Raw genomic sequence first — 25,091 nt, 5'->3', positions numbered from 1 at the left:
GTAGCCTAGCAGGTAGCCCAGCCAGCGAGCGGTGAAACTTGCGGTGTTAGCCCTAGTATTATCAGCAGTACAAAAACAGCATGCATCACAAATAATGACAGACACAATCACGCTACTCATGGATGGCTGGGAGATCTCTCTCTGTTCAAGTAATAAACAGAGCTCGGTCTACCCCAGCAAGAACAAACCCATGTAACCCATTCCCAAGCGCTTTTAGTCCGACTCACCCGCTCTTTTCTATCCCTTTTGCTATGGCAGTCTGAGACATCTGAGATGGAAACACCATAATGTCTCTATCAAGCTAACACAGAAAGAGCATGCAGAGTTAGGCCTAACATCCACTTGAATGAGCGCTTCTAAGAGTGAAACCAGATCGAACTGTATAGAACAAAACATAACAGTGGTGAAAAGGTTTGGCAAAAGGTCTTCCTACAGAAGAGCGAGTGAACCCTCAACACCCTGTTGGTGAGGAGCAGAAAAAAACATTGATTTCATCCATGATGAATCGATTAGTGAAGGGCTGTCTTCTTCCATCACTTGTGACTGTAGCTGTGAGCTGCCACAGGTGGAACACACACGGTCACCCCAGCTGGTCCATGTCCTCCACACAGCCTCAGGTCTTACACTGTCATCTGTTTGTAAGACATGGTGCAGCACAGGACATCCATAGAAACAGTGACATTCACCTAGAATTAATACACACTCCATTAGGCTATATATAGCCTGCCAGTATACCACTAAAAACGGTTTAGTCCAAGAAAGCAAAGACTGAACCCTGTTCACACTGTCTCTACTTCCCTCTGTGGACTGAATGTGGTACTGCAACTCCGACATAAGTTCCTACCTGAACCACTTTTCTCTCTCATATCAGTTGGCTACTGAAGACATACTATACACAGGCAGAGAGAAAGTTGTTTGCTTTTCCACTGATGCTTCATCCCTATTGTGAAGAACTGATTCATTTCATTGTGAACACTGAGAATGGAGTCAGGGAGGGAGGCAGGCTGGGAGCTAAGGCAAACACAGACGCCCCTGTACAGGAGCAGAGGACAGAGTTGCCAGGACAACTAGCAGTATATGATGAGGTAGGTCCACTAGAGAGGCTGGGTCAAGAGAGGCAAACACCAGGACTGGCCTGGTCTGTTCTCCCCTTTACCACAGATAACCGATGGGAGCAGAGAACGAACGCGCACACTCACATGCACACACTCTGCTCGTGCCAGTCTCATCTGGCATTTCTATGGAACAAAAACACTTCAGCATCCTCCATCTACCTGGAGACAGAGGTTCTGTCTGGGGCAGCAGCCCTAACAGAGACAGCTATCTAGATACACACTGTACTGTATGGTGCCTCACACACACACACACACACACACATCTTGGGAGAAAACACTGTGTGTCAGTCCGTTGGGTAGTTTGGTCCATGAGAAGGAGAGAGAAGTGTTGTGTTTGGGATAGCAGAGAAGACCGAGTGGAGACATCAATACAGGAAACACACCAGGTAGCAACACAGTGAGTCTGACTGGTAGCAGTGACAGGGAGGACAGGTAGCAACACAGTGAGTCTGACTGGTAGCAGTGACAGGGAGGACTGGTAGCAACACAGTGAGTCTGACTGGTAGCAGTGACAGGGAGGACAGGTAGCATGAGGACACCATAGTCACAATGCATTTCACACTTCATCTGAAGCAAGAATGCTTCATAAAAATGTAACTAGGTCTACAACCTCTACACGGCTGAGTTGATGAGATTTGTCCTGTCAACCCCCCCATCAGGTATAACAGGCCTACTTCAACAAGTGATTCATCTTAGAATAAAACATAGAACTGATAGTGGCTACGTGAATTAGTTTAAACAAGAGTCAATCCCTCTTTTAGTAGGACCTTGATAATAATGGTCCTCTGTAGCTCAGTTGGTAGAGAATGGCTCGTCACACCGGGATAGTGGGTTTGATTCCCAGTACCAGCCATACCCATACCCATACTGTAAATCACTTTGGATAAAAGGGTCTGCTAAATGGCATATATTACTACTATGATTATAATTAATAAAATAAACAGAAAATGAATACGGTTTGCACCAAAAGTGCTTTAGTTTAGACGGCAACACTCAAACCAGAACTTCAAGCCCATAGAGAGATGATTAAATCTTTGATTTATCTAGATATTTAAACCACTCTTCTTGTGCCGTAATAAATACTATACAGTTGTTCCAACAGCAATTGGGACACAATGGCTGCCAACAAGTGACAATTGAGTGGGCTCTCACTAAAAGGCTTTTGTAGTATGAGCCATGGCACTGCTGTGCAATTAGCAGGCTTGATTACATCATGCAGAGCTCCGTGTGGTGGGCTCCCGCCGAGGCTACACGGTGGGATTTTGGCTGAGCTGCCGTGGGTAGTAAGTAGCCTGTGTGTGTGTGTGTGTGTGTGTGTGTGTGTCAAACAAAATCAAAAGTGTATTGGTCAAGTACACAGATTTGCAGATGCTATCGCAGGTGCAGTGAAATGCTTGTGTGTGCAACAGTCCTTGTGAGCGTCGGGGGCCCACGTCAGCGTCTCAATGTTGTTTTTCCTCGAAGCGCGTGAAGAAGGTGTTTAGCTAGTCCGGGAGAGTGTGTGTGTGTGTAGTCTTAAGCGCTTAGCGTTTTAACATATACAGCTAAGAAGTAACATGTGGAGAACCTTGTCTAACGTAAATGAAGCAGAATGGAGAATGACTCCCAGGCTTATGAAGATTCTAAAAACAAAACATAAACAAACGGGTACGCATGCACACAACACAACACTGTTACTACTAATAGTGCTCAACGAAACCACTGCAACCTCAACAGGTGAAAACACCAGCAGAAAGGGCATTGATCAGCTCCAACCAACCAGCCTCCAGCAACACAAATTAGACAGATAAAGGTTAGTTCTCCGCCGTCACAACCAGCCTGATGTGTCATTAAACACCTCCAAAAGGTCTCCTAAATCTACCTCAGACCTCAGCGTCATTGGTTTTGGTGCTCTCCTCTATATAATGAACCAGACTTTGTAGAACAAACACAGGATCAGGACCCCGAGAAGTAGCCTGATCCGCTCTGTGTCGCTGCCTGGCAGGACGGACAGTCATTAGTCATTTCTTTATAAAATATGTGTATATGTGTGTCTATGATGCAGCCAGAGAATGGGTTAAGTGTTCTTATAGGACTTGTTCGTGTGTGAACAAAGTGTATTTCTCCTCTGTGATCTATACTATTAGCAACGGTCATATTAAAAATGCAACAGTTGGACAATGGATGAAGATACTCTAAACGTTTAGATCGAACCCATCAGACATTGACTTCATTATAACACATAACAGTTCAGGGATTTTGGTGGGAATTCAGCTACTAAATTTATTGTCAGATTCCACCTTTTTCCCCCTAGAATGCACTCTCATACACTACATGCTCGTAGAACATCTCATTCCAAAATCACAGGTATTAATATGGAGTTGGTCCCCCCTTTGATGCTAAAACATTATCCATTCTTCTGGGAAGGCTTTCCACTAGAGGTTGGAACATTGCTGCAGGGACTTGCTTCCATTCAGCCACGAGAGCATTAGAGGAGGTCGGGCACTGATGTTTTACGCAATTAGGCCTGGCTCGCAGCCGGCGTTCCAATTCATCCTATAGATGTTTGATGGATTTGAGGTCAGGGCTCTGTGCAGGCCAGTCAAGATATTCCACATCAATCTTAACAAACCATTTCTGTATGGACCTTGCTTTGTGCACTGGAGCGTTGTCATGCTGAAACAGGAAAAGGTCTTCCACAAACTGTTGCCACACTGTTGGGAGCACAGAATCATATATAATGTCATTGTATGCTGTAGTATTATGATTTCCCTCCACTGGAACTAAGGGGCCTAGCCGAACCATGAAAAACAGCCACAGACCATTATTCATCCTCCACCAAACTTTACAGTTGGCACTATGCATTCAGGCAGGTAGCGTTCTCCTGGCATCCACCAAACCCAGATTCATCTGTCGGATTGCCAGATGGTGAAGCGTGGTTCATCCCTCCAGAGAACTCATTTCCACTGCTCCAGAGTCCAATTGTGGCGAGCTTAACACCACTCCAGCCGACACTTGGCATTGCGCATGGTGATCTAAGGCTTGTGTGCGTGCGGCTGCTCGGCCATGGAAACCCATTTCATGAAGCTCCCGAAGAACAGTTATTGTGCTGACGTTGCTTCCAGGGGCAGTTTAGAACTCGGTAGTGAGTGTTGCAACTGAGGACAGACGATTTTTACACGCTTCGCGCTTCAGCACTTCCCGGGTCATGTTCTGTGAGCTTGTGTGGCCTACCACTTTGTGGCTAAGAGGTTGTTGCTCCTAGACGTTTTCACTTCACAATAATAGCCCTTACAGTTGACTGGGGCAGCGCCAGCAGCTCTTCAGTTCGGGCCATTCTACTGCCAATGTTTGTCTATGGAGATTGCATGGCGGTGTGCTCTACTTTAGACACCTGTCAGCAACGGGTGTAGCTGAAATAGCCAAACCCACTAATTTGAAGGGGTGACCACATACAATAAGAAACAGTTTATACACTATAAAAGTATCAAATATTTAAATAAAGAAAAAGATATGTGCCTCATTTGTAAAAAATAAAATGGCTGTATTTGCATATGAACACATTAACATAAAGGAGTTGAACAAGGTTGAAACTACCAAACACTCTTTGTCTACCCTACCTGGGTCGTCTAGACTGCCTCATCATTTACTGCTGTTGTTCTGTTGCATAATTCAACTATTGTGTCAATAGCAGGATACCCTAGGAATACAAATCAACAGGCTTGGCTCTAGATTACACCTATCTAAAAATACGTTACATTGTTTGCGAGATCAGACACAATATCGTTATAATCTGAGTGTTCGTTTTCACAAGTTGCTTTCATTTCCGTGCATTCAATTTTCTAAACATTTCAACTGTATTAAATGACTCCGCAAAAAAAAATGAATACCTATCAAATGAAATGATCTGTGTTGTGTTGAGATGGTGTGTTAAACCCGAGACGAAGCTTTGGTGTTCTTATAGAGTCAACGATAAGACCATGTATTCCATTTCAGCCATTACCGGGGTTTGACAGGTCATTACAAATGTTTCCGCAGTCGTAACGCTAACCGGACAAAACGATAGGCACAAGCACGAGTATGAAAGAGCCGCGATGAGTAAAGTGGTAGCAATCAATCCAGCAGGATTTAAGGTACAGTAGACTTTGCACCCCTCAAACACAGGAAATAGATGGCTGAAAAGACAGTCCCTCAGGTGGGCAGTGAACACGTGTTGCTAATACTATGACCCCAAATGAACCCGACAGAGATCGAGATATTATTTCTCAAATCAGGGTCCGCACCCTTGTTCAGGTGAATTGTGTGAATATGATCATTCCTTGCTGGATTTCTGACTGCATGACAATGTGGGCTGTTATACAGGTACGAGGGGCACTCTCTCCTTTCACTGATTCCATTGACAGAACCAACGAAATGTTAACTGTACATGTGTAAATCACAACACATAATGAAGGAAGAGAGACACATTGTCAAGAGAAAATGTGCAAATGACTCTGTGTGTGGGAGGAGAACATGTGTAGCCTTAGCCTACAGTTTGTCTCAATCCATTCAAATAATGACTCTAGCCTTGCCTTTCCTTTCCGTTAGCAACGTCAACCGATTGAGTGTATTTGGACAGATATTTCTAATACGGCTGCTCAGCCGCAAGCACCTCCACCACAATCAGCAGCTGAAACGCTCACCGCTGGGCCATAATGGAATACCTTTCACATCAGCATATCAACTAATAGAATAGAATCTCATAAATGCAATAATATCATCTAGTAGAATCGACAGTGCCTTCCGAAAGTATTCACACCCCCTTTTGCTGAATTTAAAATGGATTACATTTACATTTTTTCTCACAGGATTACACACTAAAGTAATGCCGCAAAAAATGTGGCAAAGCAATTCACTACCTAAAACACAATGCCAAATCTACAGTACATTTGCTCACCAAGAAGACAGTGTTGCTGAGTGACAGAGTTACAGTTTTGAATTAAATCTACTTGATTATCTATGGCAAGACTTGAAAATGGCTGTCCAGCTATTTTCTACAACCAACTTGAAGAATTAAAAAAAGAATCATGTGCAAATGTTGTACAATCCAGGTGTGGAAAGCTCTTAACAGACTTATCCAGGAAGACTCACAGCTGTAGTCACTGACAAAGGGGGTTCTAACATGTTGAAAACTTATGTCATCAAGATATTTTAGTGTTGAATTATTTTTCACAAATGTTAGAATTTTCATCCACTTTGACAGTAGATCGTTGACAAAAAAAAGGACAATCCATTTGAATCCCACCTAATGTGGAAAAAGTCAAGGGGTGTGAATACTTCCTGAAGGCAGCGTAAGGCCTCTTTGGGACATTTCTGGAAGCCTACACATGCTTTAGAAATCATTCAATACCAAATGGCATGTCAAGAGGGACTGCTCATCCAAACATCTCCAGGACATAAAACCATCCAATCCGCCCAGACCAAAGTTAAGGAATCTCATCTAAATCAGATGAAATCTGTTCCTGCTGCATGCATGATATATGGCCAAACTCTCAAAGGAAACCTGTTCCAGGATCTGTGCCAAACTAAACCCCTCTGGGGAAATAAACCACAGAGCTTCTTAATGACTAGAAGTAATAAGAAAATTAGATGATGCTCCTTTCCTCCACTTACACTACTCCAATTTGTGTCTGTGTCTGACATGGCACACTATTCCCTAAATCGTGCACTACTGGTCAAACGTTGTGCACTATAAAGGGAACAGGGTGCCATTTGGGACACAGACTTGTTCATTCTGTAATTTCATCATATCCAGAGAGTTTCTGCTTCCAGAGAGAACAGTGAACACACAATCAATCATCCGTTTAAAAGCCTCTTGGCTTTTCACCCAAGCTGACAAAGAAAGTGTAAAACATTCTTTCTAACGTTGATGTGCAGCTAGCAGTTCTGGACAACAGTGATTTGGTTTGTCATAATCCTTCATGCTTTTAGCCTCCAAGGCGTGACGATGCCGCAGAATGTTGCGTTATAACAAATAGCCTTTTAAGAAACTGTTAATACATTGAGAATATATCTGGTTGGATCCCTTTCAAACCAATACATCAACACTACTTGTTAGTATAAGACTGCAGCCAACTTTATGGTGAGTAGTGTACTGAATATTCTTTCCCAATTGGTTCGAGAGAAGTGACTCTTTCAATGTGATTCACAAACACAAGGAAACACCTTGATAAGTTCAAGATAAGTTCACAGCCAGGACTTAAAGCTGAACATGTGAGGACTGTACTGTATGTTACAATCAAACTCAAAATAGCAGAGGACTCTCTCCACATAAGACAGATTGCTTCCCACAGCCCTGTCTAAACACAGGAGGCAGTACAATCATGCAGTCAGTGATACAACCATGTAATCGCTGCAGTTGAAATAAGGACAGGGGTGTGTGTGTAGGCTGGTAAAGGTACTACATCAGCACAGTACTGGCAAGCCACTCCACATTCCCACTTCTACCACAGCCATTTTGCTAATCACATCAGTTTCCTAGGCAACTTCAAAAGGAAAGGTGTGTGTGTTGAATTGCAGCCCTCTACAAGCCCACTGGTAAACCACAGCTCTGACAGAGCGGGTGGGTCATTTCAATTCAATTCAAACCCTGCACCACAAGTAGACTACAGTTGTACTTTTTGGAGAACAAAGTCAAGGTATTGGAGTTTCCATCACAAAACCCTGACCTCAATCCTATAGAACATTTGTGGGCAGAACTGAAAAAGTGTGTGCGAGCAAGGAGGCCTACAAACCTGATTCAGTTACACCAGCTCTGCCAGGAGGAATGGGCCAAAATTCACCCAACTTATTGTGGGAAGCTTGTGGAAGGCTAACCGAAACATTTGACCCAAGTTAAAGAATTTAAAGGCAATGCTACCAAATACTAATTGAGTGTATGTAAACTTCTGACCCACTGGGAATGTGATGAAAGAAATAAAAGCTGAAATAAATAATTATTTCCACTATTATTCTGACATTTCACATTCATAAAATAAAGTGATGATCCTAATTGACCTAAGACAGGGAATTTTTTACTAGGATTAAATGTCATGAATTGTGAAAAACTGAGTTTAAATGTATTTGGCTAAGGTGTATGTAAACTTCCGACTTCAACTGTACAAATTAACGAATTGGCGAGGGCACTAGAAAAGTCTGCAGCACCCGGCCTCACCCTACTAGAATCTGAAGTCAAATGTCTACTGTTGTTCTTAACTGACTTGCCTAGTTAAATAAAGGTAAAATAAAATGTCTACTGTTTGCTGATGGTCTGGTGCTTCTGTTCCCAACCAAGGAGGGCCTACAGCAGCACCTAGATCTTCTGCACAGATTCTGCCAGACCTGGGCCCTGACACTAAATATCAGTAAGATCAAAATAATGGTGTTCCAAAAAAGGTCCAGTCACCCTAGAGCACACAAAAAACTATACATACCTTGGCCTAAACATCAGCGCCACTGGTAACTTCCACAAAGCTGTGAACGAGCTGAGAGACAAGGCAAGAAGGGCATTCCTTCTTCTTTGACATACCAATTAGGATCTGGCAAAAGATACCTGCTAATTATCAAACTCCAGAAAAGAGCCATTAAATTCTACAACCACCTAATGTCACATCTGCTCCTGCCACGCCCTTTAGTGTTCATCCAAAGTCTCTTTCACCTGCTGCAACTCCCCCAGTGCTCTCTCCTTTTCTCTCTCTCTCTCTCTCTGTGTGTGTGTGTGGGTGTAGACAGGTGTGCTGGATTCAGAGCAGATCCCCACCAGCTGCAACCTATTCCATAATCAAGACCTCTACATATACTCAGTCCTGCCACATCCAGAACGTAATCTCTGCCCAGTCAGTCCATGTTTCTAGCTGTTTGTTCCTGTTGTGCCCGTTTTCCCTTGCCTGACGCCGTTTTCCTCTCCGCTACAGTTCTGCCCGCTCTGACTCTGGTCCCTGTCTCCAGTCCAACTTCTTGTCAGTCCTGCTTCTCTGTCCTCTCCGCTACAGTTCTGCCCGCTCTGACTCTGGTCCCTGTCTCCAGTCCAACTTCTTGTCAGCCCTGCTTCTCTGTCCTCTCCGCTACAGTTCTGCCCGCTCTGACTCTGGTCCCTGTCTCCAGTCCAACTTCTTGTCAGTCCTGCTTCTCTGTCCTCTCCGCTACAGTTCTGCCCGCTCTGACTCTGGTCCCTGTCTCCAGTCCAACTTCTTGTCAGTCCTGCTTCTCTGTCCTCTCCGCTACAGTTCTGCCCGCTCTGACTCTGGTCCCTGTCTCCAGTCCAACTTCTTGTCAGTCCTGCTTCTCTGTCCTCTCCGCTACAGTTCTGCCCACTCTGACTCTGGTCCCTGTCTCCAGTCCAACTTCTTGTCAGTCCTGCTTCTCTGTCCTGGATTCCCCACTCTACGCTCCCTTGGATTCTCCTCCGGACTTGCTTACCCAGTCCCAACACCTCTCCCTCCAGCCTCAGCACCTGGTTTCCGGCAACCCGCCCAAGCTTCCCCTGGCCTGAACTCAATTCCCCCCCGTGTTTCAATGAATACCTTGGTTACCTCATCCCAGTCTCCTCGTCTCAGTCTGCTCTTGGGTTCACCTGTTCTGCTCCACGTGACACGTAAAAGGAAGTGATTCCCAAACCTTCCATAACAAAGCCATCACCTACAGAGAGATGAACCTGGAGAAGAGTCCCTTAAGCAAGCTGGTCCAGGGGCTCTGTTCACAAACACAAAAAGACCCCACAGAGCCCCAGGACAGCAGCACAATTAGACCCAAGCAAATCATGAGAAAACTACAAGGTAATTCTTTCCGATGTGTCAAGTAATTAACAAAAAAACAGAGCAAACTAGAATGCGTTTTGGCCCTAAACAGAGAGTACACAGTGGCAGAATACCTGACCACTGTGACTGACCTAAACTTAAGGAAAGCTTTGACTATGTACAAACTCAGTGAGCATAGCCTTGCTATTGAGAAAGGCCACCGTAGGCAGACATGGCTCTCAAGAGAAGACAGGCTATGTGCTCACTGCCCACAAAATGAGGTGGAAACTGAGCTGCACTTCCTAACCTCCTGCCTAATGTATGACCACATTAGAGACACCTATTTCCCTCAGATTACACAGATCCACAAATAATTTTAAAAAATTAAAAAAGATTTTGAGTAACTCCGATATCTACTGGGTGAAATACCACAGTGAACCATCACAGCAGTAATATTTGTGACCTGTGACCACAAGAAAATGTCAACCAGTGAAGAACAAACATCCTTGTAAATACAACCCATATTTATGTTTTTATTTATTTTCCCTTTTGTACTTTAACCATTTATACATTGTTATAACACTGTAACACAAATACATATGACATTTGTAATTTCTTTATTCTTTTGGAACTTCAGTGAGTAATGTTTACTGTTAATTTTTATTGTTTATTTCACTTTTGTATATTATCTACTTCATTGTTTTGGCAATGTTAACATATGTTTCCCATGCCAATAAAGTCCATTGAATTGATACTCACACACAGAGTGAGAGAGAGAGAGAGAGACAGACAGAGATACAGAGAGAGAGAGAGAGAGGTATAGAGGGAGAGAGAGGGAAAGAGAGAGGTACAGAGAGAGAGAGAAGTACACAGAGAGAGGTACAGAGAGAGAGAGGTACAGAGAGAGAGAGAGGTACAGAGAGAGGTACAGAGAGAGAGAGAGAGAGGTATAGAGGGAGAGAGAGGGAAAGAGAGAGAGACACAGAGAGAGAGAGACACAGAGAGAGAGAGAGGTACAGAGAGAGTGAGAGAGGTACAGAGAGAGTGAGAGAGGTACAGAGAGAGAGAGAGGTACAGAGAGAGAGAGGGGTACAGAGAGACAGAGAGTACACAGTGGCAAAATACCTGACCACTGTGACTGACCCAAACTTTGACTATGTACAGACTCAGTGAGCATAGCCTTGCTATTGAGAAAGGCCGCCGTAGGCAGACATGGCTCTCAAGAGAAGACAGGCTATGTGCACACTGCCCACAAAATGAGGTGGAAACTGAGCTGCAATTCATAACCTCCTGCCCAATGTATGATCATATTAGGGAGACATATTTCCCTCAGATTACACAGATCCACAAAGAATTCGGAAACAAATCCAATTTTGATAAACTCCCATATCTACTGGGTGAAATTCCACAGTGTGCCATCACAGCAGCAAGATTTGTGACCTGTTGCCACAAGAAAAGGGCAACCAGTGAAGAACAAACACCATTGTAAATACAACCCATATTTATGCTTATTTATTTTCCGTTATGTACTTTAAACATTTGTACATTGTTACAACACTGTATATACAGTGGGGCAAAAAAGTATTTAGTCAGTCACCAATTGTGCAAGTTCTCCCACTTAAAAAGATGAGAGAGGCCTGTAATTTTCATCATAGGTACACTTCAACTATGACAGACAAAATGAGAATAAAAAAATCCAGAAAATCACATTGTAGAATGTTTAATGAATTTATTTGCAAATTATGGTGGAAAATAAGTATTTGGTCAATAACAAAAGTTTATCTCAATACTTTGTTATATACCCTTTGTTGGCAATGACAGAGGTCAAACATTTTCTGTAAGTCTTCACAAGGTTTTCACACACTATTGCTGATATTTTGGCACATTTGTCCATGCAGATCTCCTCTAGAGCAGTGATGTTTTGGGGCTGTTGCTGGGCAACACAGACTTTCAACTCCCTCCAAAGATTTTCTATGGGGTTGAGATCTGGAGACTGGCTAGGCCACTCCAGGACCTTGAAATGCTTCTTAGCCACTCCGTTGCCCGGGCGGTGTGTTTGGGATCATTGTCATGCTGAAAGACCCAGCCACGTTTCATCTTCAATGCCCTTGCTGATGGAAGGAGGTTTTCACTCAAAATCTCACGATACATGGCCCCATTCATTCTTTCCTTTACACGGATCAGTCGTCCTGGTCCCTTTGCAGAAAAACAGCCCCAAAGCATGATGTTTCCACCCCCATGCTTCACAGTAGGTATGGTGTTCTTTGGATGCAACTCAGCATTCTTTGTCCTCCAAACACGACGAGTTGAGTTTTTACCAAACAGTTCTATTTTGGTTTCATCTGACCATATGACATTCTCCCAATCTTCTTCTGGATCATCCAAATGCTCTCTAGCAAACTTCAGACGGGCCTGGACATGTACTGGCTTAAGCAGGGGGACACGTCTGGCACTGCAGGATTTGAGTCCCTGGTGGCGTAGTGTGTTACTGATGGTAGGCATTGTTACTTTGGTCCCAGCTCTCTGCAGGTCATACACTACTTCCCCCCATGTGGTTCTGGGATTTTTGCTCACCGTTCTTGTGATCATTTTGACCCCACGGGGTGAGATCTTGCGTGGAGCCCCAGATCGAGGGAGATTATCAGTGGTCTTGTATGTCTTCCATTTCCTAATAATTGCTCCCACAGTTGATTTCTTCAAACCAAGCTGCTTACCTATTGCAGATTCAGTCTTCCCAGCCTGGTGCAGGTCTACAATTTTGTTTCTGGTGTCCTTTGACAGCTCTTTGGTCTTGGCCATAGTGGAATTTGGAGTGTGACTGTTTGAGGTTGTGGACAGCTGTCTTTTATACTGATAACAAGTTCAAACAGGTGCCATTAATAAAGGTAACGCGTGGAGGACAGAGGAGCCTCTTAAAGAAGAAGTTACAGGTCTGTGAGAGCCAGAAATCTTGCTTGTTTGTAGGTGACCAAATACTTATTTTCCACCATAATTTGCAAATTCATTCATTAAAAATCCTACAATGTGATTTTCTGGATTTTTTTTCTCCATTTTGTCTGTCATAGTTGAAGTGTACCTATGATGAAAATTACAGGCCTCTCTTGTCTTTTTAAGTGGGAGAACTTGCACAATTGGTGGCTGACTAAATACTTTTTTGCCCCACTGTATATATATATTATGACATGTGTAATGTCTTTATTGTTTTGAAACTTCTGTATGTGTAATGTTTACTGTTAATTTTTTATTGTTTATTTCACTTTTGGATATTATCTACCTCACTTGCTTTGGCAATGTTAACACATGTCTCCCATGCCAATAAAGTCCCTTGAATTGAATTGTGTGTGTGTGTGTGTGTGTGTTGTCTGAACCCTGACCTTTAGTATTGCAGGTCTTGGAGGTGACCTCCAGTGTCTCCAGGTCTTCAGAGCCGATGTTCTCCAGAGTGATGGTCAGCTGCTGGGTCTCTCCGTTAAAGAGCTGGACAGACACACTGCTGGACAACTCCTCTTTAGAGGGCCGGAGGGGGTGGGCTGACCTGGAAGGGGATACAGGAGGGTAAGGGTTAAGACATGTCTTCAGACAGCGCCGAGCGATTTACTGAAATGTTGGTTCATTTTCATTTTCTGATGAGATGATTTGGAATAAATAATAGTCAAATAAAACAAATGTGATAATATACACAGCAGACAAAATATATAAGATTTCAATTTTTTTTTTTTTTTAAGTTATTCATATAGTGTGTACTGCTCCACAGGGGGTCTGAGACTTTGAGTCTTGATGTTGGCCACTGCACTGCATGCAAATCTACACACACTTGCATGATGCAAGCACTCACACACACAAATAAAGAAACACATATTCACATGGGAAGGGGAACCAGAAGTGAAAGAAAGAGGTACAAAAGGAAGAGGATGGAGAGAGAGAGAGATAGATTACAGCTAAAGAGTACGATTGGGATGAGCACGGCAAGGTCCTATTCTGAATTATGTATTTTGTAATGTTATTGTCCAGCAGCAAGCGACGAGGCTGAAGAGAAAGCATATCTATCTATCTATCCAACATTCTCTCACTACTAAGATACAGAACCTGTAATCATCAAGGTATAAACGATGACTTAAGTTCTTAGTAATTACAGAGGTCCCAGCAGGTTCCATAGCTGTTCCTCTTGGGTATCAGTGGGTCATTTAAAAGTAGGACGACTGTCTTGCAGAAAAGAGCCCGTGAAGAGAACGGCCTGTCTAGGGACCACGGCTGTGAATTATCACCAACTAAAAGTATCAAGATGCGGTTGGGAGCTTGTTGTGTTTTTGGTCCAGAAACCCCACTACCAGTCACTCATTTTAAAGTGGCTCTGACTGAGCAAAGTGAGTACCTACCCCTCCCTAGCTGGATGCTCCATCGGGTGCAGTTTTTAGGAGTTAGGGAGGAGGGTGTCTCACCGTGGTAGAGAGGTGCTGAGCTGGAGACGGGGTAATGATGGAATGACCTCCACCACACAGCCACTGGTCCTCACACTGGGTAGACCGTCCAGGAGACAGTCACTGGTCACACCAAACACTGACGTGTGGTAGCCTACAGACAGTAGGGAAAAGGAGAGGGAAAAGTCAGTGCCCTAAAAAACCAAGGACTAACAAGCACTGCAATAACTTGACATTGAGAACACACATAAAGGATTTCTACCCAATCATCCTCTGTTGAAAACAGTCTCACCTATTCATGTAATATAAATGGGACAAGCAGAGCTGTGAGTCTATAGTTGGGGCTCCTGTTGTGACATTAGAAAGGTTTACAACACAATCTGAGACCCTCCTCTATTAACCCCACACACACAATTAACCCCCACCCCATCCTCTGGAGAAAGACAATCAAGTCACTTGTCTTAACCATGGGGACAAAATTATAGGCAATTACTGTGGTGCAAGATTAAGACTCAATGACTATGTCGATCATAGGAATTAAAGCTACCCTAATATCCCAAGCTACTGAGGTTAACAAAGCTGAGATGAACTGACATGTCTCTTTGTCCTCATTTAACCTTGTCACACCCTGACCATAGTTTGCTTTGTATGTTTGTATGTTTTGTTTGGTCAGGGTGTGATCTGAGTGGGCATTCTATGTTGGATGTCTTGTTTGTCTGTTTCTGTGTTTGGGCCTGATATGGTTCTCAATCAGAGGCAGGTGTTAGTCATTGTCTCTGATTGGGAACCATATTTAGGTAGCCTGTTTTGTGTTGGGTTTTGTGGGTGGTTGTTTCCTGTCTTTGTGTTTGGTGCACCAGATAGGGCTGTTTGGTGGGTGGTTGTTCCCTGTCTTTGTGTTTGTTGCACCAGATAGGGCTGTTTCGGATTTGCCACATTTATTGTTTTGTATTATGTTCATGTTGAGTTTTCCTATATTAAAAACATGAACTATAACCACGCTGCATTTTGGTCCGCCTCTCCTTCCCAGGAGGAAAGCCGTTACAAACCGGTTTAAGAATGGAGGCAGAGAACATGGGGTCTGTCTGCTGGTCGTCACGGTACACATCAATGTTTTTACATTTTAGTGAAAAATCTGCACATGATTTGTCCCAAAATGACTGATAATTTAATCAAAAGAACACCTATTAATAACCAATCTTTGTATTTGGTAAAAGTAAGTTGTCAGGGAGGAAGCCATCTCCTTTTTCAATGATGCTCTTTCCTGTGTAAGCAGTGTTCATTTGTACGGGTAAAGTTGTGCTAGACTCACCGTTGACGGTGATGTTGCCTGCGGTGCGTGGGACCCCCACCAGGGTGACGGGGTAGAGCCCAGACTCCGCAGGGAGAGACAGGGCAGCAGGCAGGGCCTCAAACTCCACGCCCGACGTCAGCAAACCCTGGACAGGACAGAGGACAACAGATTAGTCAGTGAAATTACTTGTTAAATCAGGTTACCATTGAGTATAATTCATAAAACTAATAGTGACTATACTTAATTTTTCAATAAAATTATAATACAAAATTCTTGCAACCAATAGAATGTTATATAAATGGGGGATACAACCATCCCAGCTCTGCAGATTTGGCTGCGAAGAGACAGAATCATTAGATCATTTGTTTTGGTACTGCCCATATGTAGCTTGTTTTTGGTGGCAGTTTCAGGAATGTCTGAGGAATTGCAACGCTTACCTGGAGCAAACTCTGCAAATAGCACTGCTGGGTGATTTGAATATTCATAGTCAATCGATCAATAATATAATAATACTCTTAGCAAAAATTGTATCTTTAATTTACAATCTGTAGAATCTATGAGAATAGAAAGGTTCAGAACTTTTGTGAAACATCACAGCACAGTTGAAAAATATGGCAAATAGAAATCAAAACTGGATGCTGTTCAGAGATAGATGGGAGGGGTTTAGTGGAGCTGAATGACATAGTAACCAAAAGACTGTTAAATCAAAATATATTTGAGATTCTTCAAAGTAGCCACCCTTTGCACACTCTTTGCATTCTCTCAACCAGCTTCATGAGGTAGACACCTGGAATGCATTTCAATTAACAGGTGTGCCTTGTTAAAAGTTTTTTGTGGAATTTCTTTCCTTCTTAATGTATTTGAGTCAATCAGTTGTGTCGTGATAAGATGGCGCCGAAGAGGATAGCTAACATTTTACATGCTCCTAACCAACTGTGCTAATTTGTTTGTTTTTTTGCATTGTTTGTAACTTATTTTTTTACTTATTTTGTGAATAATGTTGATGGTGCCATCTCTTATGACCAAAAATTACTTCTGGACATCAGAACAGTGATGACTCACCTCGAACTGAAAGAAGCTTTTTCCTTTAACAAGTCCGACGAGAAGGATATACTGCTTTCCCGGGAACAGGGCCAAATCCCCGTCATTTGCGTGAAGAAAAGACGGAGGAAAATGGAGCGCAGGTCGGGCTGCCTTCTGAGAAACCGTACGTGAGTGAGTAAACTCCCACTACCATCCGTTTTACTGACTAACGTGCAATCATCGGAAAATAAAATGTATACGCTACAATTAAGATTATCCTACCAATGGGACACTAAAAACTGTAATATCTTATGTTTCACGGAGTCGTGGCTGAATGACAACACGGATAATATAGCTGGCGGGATAGCTTAGAGGCAAGCAACACTGAAGCATGCACAAGAGCACCAGCTGTTCTGAACGACTGTGTGATAACGCTCTCTGTAGTCGATGTGAGCAAGACCTTTACACGGGTCAACATTCACAAAGCTGCGGGGCCAGACGGCCAGGACGTGTACTCAAAGCACGTGCGGACCAACTGCAAGTGTCCTCACTGACATTTTCAACCTCTCCCTGACCGAGTCTGTAATACCTACATGTTTCAAGCAGACCACCATAGTGCCTGTGCCCAAGGAAGCGAAGGTCACCTGCCTAAATGACTAGCACTCATGTTGGTAGCCATGAAGTGCTTTCAAAGGCTGGTCATGACTCAGATCAACAGCACCCTCCGGATACCCTAGACCCCCTCCAATTCGCATACCGCCCCAACAGATCCACAGATGACGCAATCTCAATCGCACTCCAAACTGCCCTTTCCCACATGGACAAAAGGAACACCTACATGAGAATGCTGTTCATAGACTACAGCACAGCGTTCAACACCATAGTGCCCTCAAAGCTCATCACTAAGCTAAGGACCCTGGGACTAAACACCTCCCTCTGCAACTGGATCCTGGACTTCCTGACGGGCCACGCCCCATACACTCAATTAGTATTTGGTAGCATTGCCTTTAAATTGTTTAACTTGGGTCAAATGTTTTGGTTAGCCTTCCACAAGCTTCCCACAATAAGTTAGGTGATTTTTGGCCCATTCCTCCTGGCAGAGCTGGTGTAACTGAGTCAGAATTGTAGGCTTCTTTGCTCGCACACGCTTTTTCAGTTCTGCCCACAAATTTTCTATAGAATTGAGGCTTTGTGATGGCCACTCCAATACCTTGACTCTCTGGTCCTTAAGCCATTTTGCCACAACTTTGGAAGTATGCTTGGGGTCATTGTCCATTTGGAAGACCCATTTGCGACCAAGCTTTAACTTCCTGACTGATGTCTTGAGATGTTGCTTCAATATATCCACATACTTTCCGCCCTCATGATGCTATCTATTTTGTGAAGTGCACCAGTCCCTCCTGCAGCAAAGCACCCACACAATATGATGCTGCCACTCCCGTGCTTTATGGTTGGGATGGTGTTATTCGGCTTGCAAGCCTCCCCCCTTTTTCCTCCAAACATAATGATGGTCATTATGGCCAAACAGTTCTATTTTTGTTTCATCAGATCAGAGGACATTTCTTCAAAAAGCACAATCTTTGTCCCTATGTGCAGTTGCAAACCGTAGTCTGGCTTTTAAATAGCGGTTTTGGAGAAATGGATTCTTCCTTGTTGAGCAGCCTTTCAGGTTATGTCGATATAGGGATCGTTTTACTGTGGATATAGGTACTGTTTTGTACCTGTTTCCTCCAGCATCTTCACAAGGTCCTTTGCTGTTGTTCTGGGATTGATTTGCACTTTTCACACCAAAGTACGTTCATGTCTAGGAGACAGAACGCGTCTCCTTCCTGAGTGGTATGACGGCTGCGTGGTCCCATGGTATTTATACTTGTGTACTATTGTTTGTACAGATGAACGTGGTACCTTCAGGCATTTGGAAATTGCTCCCAAGGATGAACCAGACTTGTGGAGGTCTACAATTTTTTTTGATTTTCCCATAATGTCAAGCAAAGAGTCACTGAGTTTGAACATAGGCCTTAAAATATATCCACAGGTACACCTCCAATTGACTCAAATGATGTCAATTAGCCTATCAGAAGCTTCTAAAGCCATGACATCGTTTTCTGGAATTTTCCAAGTCAACTTAGAGTATGTAAACTTATGACCCACTGGAATTGTGATAGAGTGAATTATAAGTGAAATAATCTGGCTGTAAACAATTGTTGGAAACATGACTTGTGTCATGCACAAAGAAGATGTCCTAACCGACTTGCCAAAACTATAGTTTAACAAGAAATTTGTGGAGTGGTTGAAAAACGAGTTTTAGGGCCTCCCGGGTGGCGCAGTGGTTAAGGGCGCTGTACTGCAGCGCCAGCTGTGCCATCAGAGTCCTGGGTTCGCGCCCAGGCTCTGTCGTAACCGGCCGCGACCGGGAGGTCCGTGGGGCGACGCACAATTGGCCTAGCGTCGCCCGGGTTAGGGAGGGCTTGGTCGGTAGGGGTGTCCTTGTCTCATCGCGCACCAGCGACTCCTGTGGCGGGCTGGGCGCAGTGTACGCTAGCCAAGGTGGCCAGGTGCACGGTGTTTCCTCTGGCGCATTGGTGCGGCTGGCTTCCGGGTTGGATGTGCGCTGTGTTAAAGAAGCAGCGGCTTGGTTGGTTGTGTATCGGAGGACGCATGACTTTCAACCTTCGTCTCTCCCGAGCCCGTACGGGAGTTGTAGCGATGAGACAAGATAGTAGCTACTACAACAATTGGATACCACGAAATTGGGGAGAAAAAGGGGTAAAATTCAAAAAAAAAAGAAAAACGAGTTTTAATGACTCCAACCTAAGTGTATGTAAACGTCCGACTTCAACTGTACACACACACATATATATATTAATAATATATATATATATATATATATTATATATATATATATATATATATATTAATAATATGACATACAATGCAGTTGTTCATTAAAATGTATGCTATCAGTGGAGCTTCATTAAAATGACTTGATACTTACTATGTTATCGAAGAGTGTCAAATAATTCCACTTCAAAATCGGACCCTATTAATTAAACACAAACAGAGACTGAGCATGAAGCAACGGCTAAACTGGAACAACAGGACATCTTAGTCGCTAAAATGATCATAAAATAGCGCACAGACACCTGTCAATGTAATTTAGTGTCACAACTGACTTGATAAGCGTTAAATTCACTTCGAAACTAAATCAAGTGAATCTAATGAATCAGATTCCACTGTTCTAATGTGACATGATGAGAGAAACCCCATAATTGTCCCAGTGCCGTAGTGGGTGGCAGTTGTTTCCACTGCTCCCTGTAATGTTCCTACCATAACTGCAGATGAAGGAATGGAGGAGGAGGAGAGGAAGCAACTTTAGAGTATAGAAATCCAGCCCCACAGTAGTTTCCAGAGATCCCTATAATCAATCATGGTAATCTAATAGCCCGATATCATAAAGCAGTGTTTCCCAAGTCCGGTGCTTGAGTAGCCCCAACGTTTTCATTGCGGCCCCAGACAAGCACACCGGATTCTACTTGTCAACTAATTATCAAGTCCCTGACAAGTTGAATGAGGTGTGTTTGTCCAGGGCTACAGCAAAAAGATGTACGGTTGGGGGTACTGGAGGACCGGAGTTAGGAAACACTAAGATAGGAGAGGAAACCACATAAGAGTATTGAAACCTAGCCTCTCAGTGAGCTGGTGGGAGGGAGGTTGTCTCATGCCTCAGTACCATAGTGCTGTGATGGGAGGTAGGGTTCGTGAGAGCAGTTACCAGTGTTCCCTGTAATCCATCATCCTAATCTAGCCCTGATATCCTGGAGCCCAAGCAGGCACCGCCATCTCCCACGGAGAAAATTGCTCTTGTTCTCACTGTGAGAGAGAAAGGAGGAAACTAGAAAAACACACACACACACACACACACAAACAGTGTAAATTGAAGGCTGTCTGTTCTGCTGTAGGAGGAGAGGAGGAGAGATTGGAAATTAGTCCTACACAGTAACACAGTGGGGGAGATCGGGAGGTTCGACTATCTCAGAGAGGAATATGCTAGTGAAGCATCTTCATCAGTTATATAGGTGGTCAAATGCACATCACATCTAGTCTCTGATCATTAGGCTGGCTGGGTGACGCCATGGAGGAGACCATCATATATATGTCTCCAGTCATAGAGAGCCTCTCTGGTGGCGTGACAGTAATGTACAAAGCCATCCCTCTTGCTACTTTAGAGAGAGAATAAAGATTACACCCCTTTATTGGAAAACAAATATCAAAGTTAACCTATTGGAAATAACTCATTTGCATCCATTCTTGAAAAGGTTAATTAGCCCGACTCGCTATTGTTAACGATGAGTTTGGTGTGTGTGGTGTGGAGTGGTGTGTGTGTAGTTAGTTAGCCTGATCATATCGATAGAACTGCATGGTTCAGTAACCTAATAGTTCTCTCATCATCAGCGCATCATGTAAAGTACCAACAGTTTGGACACACCTACTCATTTAAGGGTTTTTCTTTCATTTTGATTTTTTGGAGCTGTTCATGCCATAATACGGACTTGGTCTTTTACCAAATAGGACTATCTTCTGTATACCCCCCTACCTTGTCACAACACAGGAAAGAAATTCCACAAATTAACAAGGCACACCTGTTAATTGAAATGCAATCCAGGTGACGGCCTCATGAAGCTGGTTGAGAGAATGCCAAGAGTGTGCAAAGCTGTCATCAAGGCAAAGGGTGGCTACTTTGAAGAATCTCAAATATATTTTGGTTTGTTTAGCACATTTTGGGTTACTACATGATTCCATATGTATTATTTCATGTTTTTGATGTCTTCACTATTATTCTACAACGTAGAAACTAGTCAAAATAAAGAAAAACACTTCAATGAGTAGGTGTGTCCAAACTTCTGACTGGTTCTGTACATGTATTTCTAATTGTAACGATGTGTGCTGAGAGTCGGGAAGCTAGTTCAGGGAGTGAGTGATTTAATCAATAAATGAAACATAATACAAAACACGAACAACACACAGACGTGAAACTGGAACAGAAACAATAACGCCTGGGGAAGGAACCAAGGGGAGAGACAGATATAGGGAAGGTAATCAAGGAGCGGATGGAGTCCAGGTGAGTGACATGAGGCGCTGGTGCGCGTAGCGCTGGTGACAGGCGTACACCATAACGAGCAGCCAGGTGACCTAGAGACAAGAGAGGGAGCACACCTGACACTAATACTATCATTTCCTTCTCTATTACGATGCAGTGATTAAGACTGGAATGTGACGATGCAGTGATTAAGACTGGAATGTGACGATGCAGTGATTAAGACTGGAATGTGACGATGCAGTGATTAAGACTGGAATGTGACGATGCAGTGATTAAGACTGGAATGTGACAACGCAGTAAATTGATTAATCAATTAGAGGTAAAAAAAAAAAAAGCAATCTAGTAAACAATATTCACAGATAGTCAGACACTAGAGCCAGCTCTGATAGGGAAGTCACTTCATTCTACTTTACAGTAACCTTTCCTTCAGAATGTTTGTCTAGGCTAGAAACCTCACTCTGTGGAGAGGGACAACCAGACAGAACACATGGGCTAGTCTGAGCAGCAGCCTCTCAAATATGGATGATTCATTCTAGTTTCTCATTTTGCACACCAAATTATCTACATCCATCATAACAGTTTGAGTCTTCCATCCTTGAACCCTAAAGTTGAAATGATTTACAGAACTTCAAAAGAAGGCTAACATGTAAAGCGTCACTCACACCAGGTGATACTACTTTTATCTATACTCATAATCAATAATAACTGAGAGATCCTTGCAAGTACACAAACAACTTAATTTCGACCTCAGGTAAACAACCACTTACATGCCTATCCAATGCGAGATTGTTTATGAGGTGGGAGCCAGGCCGGGCCGCTCATTAGGCAGGATTAGGCTGCCACCTATGCTGGCAAATTGACGAGGGCGGCATTTTCTGAGCTAAACTGACCAAGATGCACCTCCAACAACACATAAAACCTCACATAATTCTGCCTAAAAACAATGACAACTTCTCTCAACCAGTGGCTTGTCGGCCTTTTAGGTGAGTACCTCCATCTCTCCCCTCCATCTCGCCATCTCTCCCCCCCATCTCTCCCCTCCATCTCTCAATTTCTCCCCTCCATCTCTCCCCTCCATCTACCCCTACCATCCCCTCCATCTATCCCCTTCATCTCTCCCCTTCATCTCTCCCTTCCATCTATCCCCTCCATCTCTCATCTATCCCCTCCATCCATCCCCTTCATCTCTCCATCTCTCCCCTCCATCTCTCCATCTATCCCATCCATCCCCCCCATCTCTCCATCTATCCCCTCCATCTCTCCAACCATCTCTCCATCCCCTCCATCTCTCCATCTATCCCCTCTATCTCTCCATCTATCCCATCCATCCCCTCCATCTCTCCATCTATCCCCTCCATCTCTCCCACCATCTCTCCATCCCCTCCATCTAACCCCTCCATCTCCATCTATCCCCTCCATCCCTCCAACCATCTCTCCATCTATCCCCTCCATCTCTCCATCTATCCCCTCCATCCCTCCAACCATCTCTCCCCTCCATCCCTCCATTTATCCCCTCTATCTATCCCCTCCATCTCTCCACTCCATCTCTCCAACCATCTCTCCATCTATCCATCTCTCAAACAATCTCTCCATCCCCTCCATCTATCCCCTCCATCTCTCCATCTATCCCCTCCATCTCTCCCCTCCATCTCTCCATCCCCTCCATCTCTCCATCTATCCCCTCCATCTCTCCATCTATCCCATCCATCTCTCCCCTCCATCTCTCCAACCATCTCTCCATCCCCTCCATCTCTCCATCTCTCCCCTCAATCTCTCCATCCCCTCCATCTCTCCATCTATCCCCTCCATCTCTCCATCTATCCCCTCCATCTCTCCATCTATCCCATCCATCTCTCCCCTCCATCTCTCCAACCATCTCTCCTGTCCCTCCATCTCTCCATCTATCCCCTCCATCCATCCTCTCCATCTATCCCCTCCATTTCTCCACTCCATCTCTCCCCTCCATCTCTCCCCTCCATCCACCCCCTCCATCCATCCCCTCCATCTCTCCCCTCCATCTCTCCCCTCCATTTCTCCCCTCCATCCATCTCCAACCATCTCTCCATCCCCTCCATCCATCCCCTACATCCATCCCCTACATCTCTCCCCTCCATCTCTCCCCTCCATCTATCCCCTCCATCTCTCCCCTCCATCTCTCCCCTCCATCTCTCCCCTCCATCTCTCCCCTCCATCCATCCCCTCAATCCATCCCCTCCATTTCTCCCCTCCATCCATCCCCTCCATTTCTCCCCTCCATCTATCCCCTTCATCTATCCCTTCCATCCATCCCCTACATTTCTCCCCTCCATCTATCCATCTATCCCCTCCATCCATCCCCTCCATCCATCCCCTCCATCTAACCCCTCCATTTCTCCCCTCCATCTATCCCCTTCATCTATCCCCTCCATATATCCCCTTCATCTCTCACCTCCATCTCTCCATCTATCCCCTACATCTCTCCCCTCCATCCCTCCCCTCCATCTATCCCCTCCATCTCTCCCGTCCATCTCTCCCCTCCATCTCTCCCGTCCATCCATCCCCTCCATCTATCCCCTCCATCTCTCCCGTCCATCTCTCCCCTCCATCTCTCCCCTCCATCTCTCCCGTCCATCCATCCCCTCCATCTCTCCCCTACATCTCTCCCCTACATTCCTCCCGTCCATCTCTCCCCTCCATCTCTCCCCTCCATCTCTCCCCTCCATCCATCCCGTCCATCTCTCCCCTCCATCCATCCCCTCCATCTCTCCCCTCCATCTCTCCCCTCCATCCATCCCGTCCATCTCTCCCCTCCATCCATCCCCTCCATCTCTCCCATCCATCCATCCCCTCCATCCATCCCCTCCATCTCTCCCCTCCATCCATCCCCTCCATCTCTCCCCTCCATCCATCCCCTCCATCTCTCCCGTCCATCTCTCCCCTCCATCCATCCCGTCCATCTCTCCCCTCCATCCATCCCCTCCATCTCTCCCCTCCATCCATCCCCTCCATCTCTCCCCTCCATCCATCCCCTCCATTTCTCCCCTCCATCTATCCCCTCAATCTCTCAAACCATCTCTCCAATCTATCCCCTCCATCTCTCAAACCATCTCTCCATCTCTCAAACCATCTCTCCATCTATCCCCTCCATCTCTCCATCTATCTCTCTCCATGGTTCCTGCATTAGGCGAGGAACACTCAGCAGCAGCCTGCCTGTCGCTTTCTTTCATAGACTTTCATAGTCTGGTTGAGGTTGTTTGGAGTGACAGATGAACAGGGTTTGCACTTTAGGGACTATTCCGTTGGTTTCATTGTGCCAGGAATGCTCAATCAAGCGTAACTAGAGTACTGAATATAAAACATTGTGTGTGAACTCAGGGCAGGTCAAGTCAGGTCATGATGAACACCATAGTTTGTGTTGAGGACAAGTCACCC

General features: G+C 44.5%; 1 protein-coding gene across 6 annotated transcripts in view; it reads right to left on the bottom strand.

Annotated features, from left to right (window-relative positions):
* The window catches only part of LOC139392219 (trafficking protein particle complex subunit 9-like), a 292,725-nt gene that overhangs the window by 208,765 nt on the left and 58,869 nt on the right, over positions 1 to 25,091 (bottom strand). For 3 of the 6 annotated variants that reach the window (XM_071140027.1, XM_071140026.1, XM_071140028.1), the window contains 4 exons: positions 19,578 to 19,622; positions 15,578 to 15,704; positions 14,287 to 14,419; positions 13,222 to 13,382 (listed from right to left, as the gene is read on the bottom strand). In XM_071140027.1, coding sequence (XP_070996128.1) covers positions 13,222 to 13,382; positions 14,287 to 14,419; positions 15,578 to 15,704; positions 19,578 to 19,622 — 466 coding nt within the window. The remainder of the gene's footprint in view (positions 1 to 13,221; positions 13,383 to 14,286; positions 14,420 to 15,577; positions 15,705 to 19,577; positions 19,623 to 25,091) is intronic. The other 3 variants (XM_071140031.1, XM_071140032.1, XM_071140030.1) reach the window with 1 other exon arrangement.

This window comes from Oncorhynchus clarkii, chromosome 32, assembly GCF_045791955.1.
Source record: "Oncorhynchus clarkii lewisi isolate Uvic-CL-2024 chromosome 32, UVic_Ocla_1.0, whole genome shotgun sequence".
NCBI lineage: Eukaryota > Metazoa > Chordata > Actinopteri > Salmoniformes > Salmonidae > Oncorhynchus > Oncorhynchus clarkii.
The sequence above is the reverse complement of the archived record's forward strand: the minus strand, read 5'-3'. Positions and strand labels throughout refer to the sequence as shown.